The sequence below is a fragment of the Lonchura striata genome, chromosome 6 (genome assembly GCF_046129695.1).
Source record: "Lonchura striata isolate bLonStr1 chromosome 6, bLonStr1.mat, whole genome shotgun sequence".
Taxonomy (NCBI): Eukaryota; Metazoa; Chordata; class Aves; order Passeriformes; family Estrildidae; genus Lonchura; species Lonchura striata.
In genome coordinates, this window is record NC_134608.1 from 57,023,678 (window position 1) to 57,029,789 (window position 6,112).

The 6,112-nt window shown below is 47.4% G+C and overlaps 1 protein-coding gene across 2 annotated transcripts in view; it reads right to left on the minus strand.

The window, feature by feature from the left end:
* NAV2 (neuron navigator 2) overlaps window positions 1-4,287 on the minus strand; it is a 209,356-nt gene extending 205,069 nt beyond the window's left edge. For both annotated transcript variants that reach the window (XM_077784374.1, XM_077784373.1), the window contains exon 1: window positions 3,229-4,287. In XM_077784374.1, coding sequence (XP_077640500.1) covers window positions 3,229-3,486 — 258 coding nt within the window. In that variant the 5' untranslated portion in view covers window positions 3,487-4,287. The remainder of the gene's footprint in view (window positions 1-3,228) is intronic.
* Window positions 4,288-6,112: the final 1,825 nt, after the last annotated feature.

A 6,112-nucleotide genomic window follows, 5' to 3' on the forward strand; every position in this document is an offset into this window, starting at 1 on the left:
GTGCAATTTATTGGTGGTGTTTTTAAATTTGACAAAATAAGCAGCAGTGCAATAGTCAGATACTGTTGTGCACAACACAGGGGATTTAATATGGAAAAAATAGAGTGTGTATATCAGTAACAGTAAAATAGGAATGATACTGCCATGATTCATCCACCTAAGATTTCCAACTAGCATTTACAATGGGCTTGATGCTAAAACTCTCAGACCTTTCTTTGGAAAGTGACTCTGAAATACTCAACAAGTATGCTTTTTATAAATTGCACAGCTTTTTAAAAAACACACTGCCCTTATAAGGCCTTAAGGCACAAAACTTCCAGTTATATAAAATCCAGCTAACACACATAAAAATATATCAAGAAGAACAAAATTAGCAAAACATTTAGAAGTTTTCATTGATAACACATTTGTAAGTGGAACATCTTGAATTTCAGCAGTTTTTAAAAAAATTTGGTGCTTTAATGAATACCACCTGCAGTGCTCATGTTCTCTGAAGGATCAGGTTCTAGAAAGGTACCACCTGGCACCAAAAAAAGCTCATGAAGCTTTGTAGTGGTGTGTAAGTGGCTTGAAAGATGCTAACCCAGCATGAGAACATGGCCTGATATCCTCACATGGTGGCTTCTAGACCATGCTCTAGACAAAGCCTCTTCTCCAGAATAATCAGTCCAATAAGCCACTAAATTTTGTATTATGTAGTGCAAAAAGGACCCACTTCAATGGGATTAAGAACAACTCCCTGAAATATTCCCAGAACCAAGGGAATTGGTCCAAGTGATACAATCTCATTCTCCCTCCACCCACACAGGAGGATGTCCTTTCTTGTGGGCTGAAAATTCTGCAGAGGGACCAAGATCTACAGAGGATAGGAGCCAAAACACTGGGCAATGGTCCAGCTTGTGGATCTAAACTATAAATTCTACTGTAAGAATACCACTTCCATCCCACACAGGTGATGCCAGGTGCCTGCCCAGTAAAATGGTGAGAGTCACATTGGTGCTTCAGATAAACCACCCAGAGAAGCAAAGTGATCATCCTCAGATGCTCAGGCTGTTCAGACCTGCAGCATTCAAGTCTAAAGCTTACCAGGGTTATTATCAAAAAGCACTTTTGTACCTGAATGTAGCTGAAGGTCTTCCAAGATAAAAGTGCTTCAGCTGCTGACCCATCAGCTGGCAGCTGTCCATCCATCCTGTTCCTCCTCCCTTGGCAGGGAGGAACAGTAGGAAAGGGAACGAACAGTGCCCTTGACAGAACACATCTGGAAAAATCTCCCTCTAGATATAAACTGCCATTCCAAATGACCACCTTGAATAGCAAAACCCTGCATGCTTTTGTGGGCAGAAGGAACAAAGCTGGATCAACAAAACTGCTGAATAACAAAAAAATGACTGTGTGAAAAAAGCCTCACTGTCACACCTTAAAAGGTGCTGGTCATCTGCTCAGACTGCCAGCCAGAGGAGGTTACTGAGAATGCAAAGCTTAAGATTTTTCCTGCTGCTGAAGAAATTAAAAATGTAAAATTATCTGACATTTCCTTAGCCAAAATCTTTCCCTGTTCACATATAACAAGTTAGCATCAAGACCCTTTCATCATCAGGCTACAAAAAATGGGGTTTGTTCCACATCCTTGTAAGGGTTAAAACCACCATAGTGCTGCAAACAGCTCCCACTGGCAGATCTCTGGGAGCATGATCTGTTAAAAGAGGCGAAAGTATTTCTGAATAACAACCACTTTTCCAGCAATATAGATTTCCATGCAGAAACCATGGCATGTGTGAGAGAAAGGGCAGCAAATAAAGAGATTTTGCTGACGTTTCATAATCACAAGGATAGACTCGGGCACAAGTGAGAGAGAGCAATTGATTATCTTGTAAGGGCAGACAGGTTGGTCTGTCTGCTGACACTAGCCTGGATCCATGCTTGGCTGTCTCCTTTTCCTGCTCTCAGTCCCTCAGGAACTGCTCCAGCTGCATCTGTCTGGCCTGAGCAGCCCCATAGTCACCCTGTCTACCAGCAAGGAAAGCGCAGCATATCCCGAAATCAGGGCACGCGGTCAAACGTGCCCAATCAGTTGGCACACTTGTCTGAAGGGAACAGGGTTACCAGGCCACAGATTTCAGAATCGAGGTGGTAGGGATGATCCATTATTCCTCAAAGAAGGAAAAAAACCAGGGGAGTCTCTGCCATCACTTCCCTCTCTCTGCATAATGGTATCACCTTCCACCGGCTCAGACATTGGCGGCAGCAGCGTGTAACGCATAGAGCTGCTGCCAAAATACATGCCAGGGCTGTACAGCCATCTCTGGAGCACAGCAATCAGTTGTGGCTGCTGCAGCAGCCCCTCTGCTCTGCTCCCTCCGTGGCACGGTCACACACACGCTGTGCCCACGCTGCTGCTGTGCCCACGCTGCTGCGGAGCTCACCAGGGCAGGGCAGTGCAGGGCAGCCCCAGCCACGCTGCCAACCTCACCCTGCCCACAGAAATTAAGCCAGCTGAGCAATGGGCATCTCTCCTCCCTCTACAGCAAGCAGCACATATAAAAATACATTAGAAGGCTGACACAGATTAAATGGAAACCTAAAATGTGTGCATTGATGATGTGCTGCATCTATGATGTCGTGCACATATAGCATTATACAGGCAATTCCACTTAAGTGTTGCTTTCCTACATAATCTGTTTAATTTAACTGCACTGAATGACATGCATATTGTAATCTAGCATCAAGCACTGCCTCCCATTCACTCCCCACACAGCTACAAACACAGAACATTCACACAACTAGTGCTGCGGTACAGTACATGACCAAACACAAAACCCATTTGTGACAACCAGCAATCCTCCCCCAGCCCAGGCACACGAGCCAGCCCTTACGCTTAGCACCTACAGAAAGCACACAAAGAACACACCCCACAAACAACATCTCCACCATCTCCCTCCTGTAAATCCCCCCCAGTTCAAGCAGAGATGATGGAGAAGGCAGCACGGGCAAGCAGCACATGCAGCCCCATCCCTCAGCACCCCACCACCAGCTCCATCATGCTGACAGAATCACACATGCCACTGTGTGGAATATAAAACATCCCACCGCTGCAGACAGATGTTGGCACACACACACATCCCTTCCTCGCAATTCCATGCTATTTACCCTAGAAAACCTGCTGCACACTCTCAACACAGAAATAAATCCTCACATACACCTCCCCAGCATTTGGTGCCTGCTAACCTGTGTGTCAAATCCGTTTTCTACCGAGCTACTCTTCCTTGCTGGGAGGCCGTCTCCTGCGTTTTCTTGTCCATTGGAAGATTTGAGAGGAATCTGGCTGGAATACAATGGCTTCGTCACCTCCACCTTGTTCCCAAACTTCAGGTAACAGGGCTGTGGGATGGTCCTGGCCGTTGGGACATGCAGGATTGGAGCAGCGCTGTGTACGGGTTTAGGTAGTCCCGATTTCATTTTGGAGGCTACCAGGATGGCTGGCATTTTCTCTTTCTGCTTTCCTAACACGTTTCTGTCAGCAGCAGCAACAGCAGAGACAGCAGGCAGGGAGAGAGAAAATGACACGCTGGGGAAGCTGTTCTGCTGTAAAGCAGCCTGGTTACTGCAGAGATCTCCAAAATCAGCTTAGAATTTAAAATCTACAATAAAACCAATTAAAAAAAATAAAAAAGAGAAAGGAAAAAAGAGAAAAAGAAGAAAAAACACACCACTTTCAGTCTAAAATATTTCTCAGCTTTATGCCAGCCTTCCACCTGTTTCCTCTAATTTTATTTTCAGTTCTTTACCACTGTCCTCTTTCCTATTTCTGCTATGTAACTTGCTCCTTCCTCTCTCTGACTCCTGCAATTTTCTTGCCTGGAAATGAAAGACTTTCACTCCATTATCTTGTCACCGCATCTTCAAAGTGAGGCAGCCTTTGGGGGAAAAAAAAAAAAAAAAAAAAGGAACCTGCTGCTGCATATGCTTCCCCTTCCGTACGCACTAGAGAGTGAGCGAGCAGGATTTCCAGCTTAAGATGTCCTTCTTCAGTCTTAGCCAAGAAGCAGATGTAGCTCAGTGTGTTAATGACTGATGCCCTTGGATACAAGCCTTAGTGAATCAAGCTTCTTAAGCCTAAATAGCTGTGAACAGGACAACGATGCCGGAGCAGAAGGAGAAACGTCCACTGACAGCGATTTTTAAACCAAAATATGTCAGCGGCCACAAAATTTCCCGGCTCCCCTAGTGCTGAGCATAAAAACCTGGACGGGGCGAGGAGTAGGGGTGGGAAAAAAAAAAAAAAAAAAAAAAAAAAGAAGAAAAAAAGAGATTAAAAATGAAAGCGATTCAGCAGCGAGAGGGAAGGGAAAGCAGCCGGCAGCCGATGCAGCTCATGCTCCCTCCCGCAGTGGAGCGGGCTCCCGGAGCATCCCGGGGGGGCCGGGACCAGCCGGGCGGGCGGGAGGCGGCGGCTGCCCGGCACCGAGCGGGCAGGGCGGGCCCCGGATTGGTCCTGCCCGCTCCGAGCAGCAACACACACACACACAAAAAAAATTAAATAAATAAATAAATACTCAAGAAATCGCTCCCTCTCTCCGCAGGGGGAGGAGCGGCTCCCGCGGCGAGCAGGGAGACCTGTGGGGAGGAGGGATCTGGAGGGATGGATGGATGGATGCTCCGGAGGCGCGGCACGGAGCGAGCCGGGGACCGGTTTCTTTTTGAAATTTAAAAAAAAAAAAAAAAAAAAATTCAAATCAAAACACCTGGAAGTGACTTATTGTTCGTGGCCGTTCGGGAAAAAAACTGCCGCTGCCAGCATCAACAGGAATTTGAATAAGCACAGTGAGTAATACGGCCCTGTTATAGCAACACTTGGCTTTGGGGAGGCTCTCAGTGCCGCAGGTTCCGCCTCACGCCGCTCGGTGGATGCCAGGACCCGTTCCGAGCCCCGGAGCCCGCGTTCCTGTTCATCCTGTGGCATTCCAGAGGTGCATTATTCCCTTCCTGCCACACCTGCAGGACAGCGGGAGGTTGATCATCCCTCTGGGAATCACGGCACCAAGCGATGCCTTCGAGACTGCCCAGCACCAGGACATACAATGCCACAGTGGCCAGCCAAGGCTTTGACTTATCCCTCACTACAAGAAAGACACTGAGGGGTTGGAGTGAGTCCAGAGAAGGGAATGAAGCAGGGAATGGAGCACGAGTCTGATGAGAAGTGGCTGAGGGAGCTGGGAGGGCTCAGCCTGGAGAAAAGGATGCTCAGCTGGGACCCTCTGGCTCTCGACAACTCCCTGGGAGGAGATTGCAGTCGGGTGGGAGTCAGGCTCTGCTCCCAAGCCACAAGTGACAGGAGGAGAGGAAATGACTGTGGCACCACTTGAGGCAGGTTCAGATGGGATATTAGAAAAAAATTCTTTACTGAAGGGATTGTCAGGCACTAGAATAAGCTGCTCAGGGAAGTGTTCACAAAACACATGGATATGGCACCTGAGGACATGGTTTAGTGAGAGTATGGCAGTGCTGGGTTAACAGTTGCATTTGATGATCTTGGAGGTCTTTTCCAACCTTAACAATTCTATAATTATAGGAGGGTGCCTCAGAATAATATTCACAAAGCCAACATGAGACATGGAAGCAAAAGGTGCATTTCAATCAAATCTTCATCACAGTTCCAGTTAATTACTTTATTTTCCTAGTAGGGCTGCTTCCTTCAACTCCTTATTCCCACCTCATCCATTCCCCAAGTAATGAACCCCTAAGCCACTGCCTGGGTGGCAAGGAAAAGATTGATCCTAGCACAAAGAGAGTGGTTTAGGTTAAGATTAAAAGTTCCAACCCCCTGCCATGGGCAGGGGCATCTTCCACTAGTCCAGGTTGCTCAAACCCCCATCCAAACCAGCCCTGAACACTTCCAGGCATGGGGCATCCAGGGAAACAATGAACCTACACTTGAAATATTTGAAATACACACTGGGTGCAGAAACTCAGCAGGACAGAGGAAGCCCAGCCCCACTGCCCTTGCCCCATCTAGGCTGCAAGCAGTGCTTGGGGAAGGACGGCTCATTCACGTTCAATCACTCATGGCAAGGGGAGCTGGGACCTGCCTCTTTAACACACAATCTTTTCA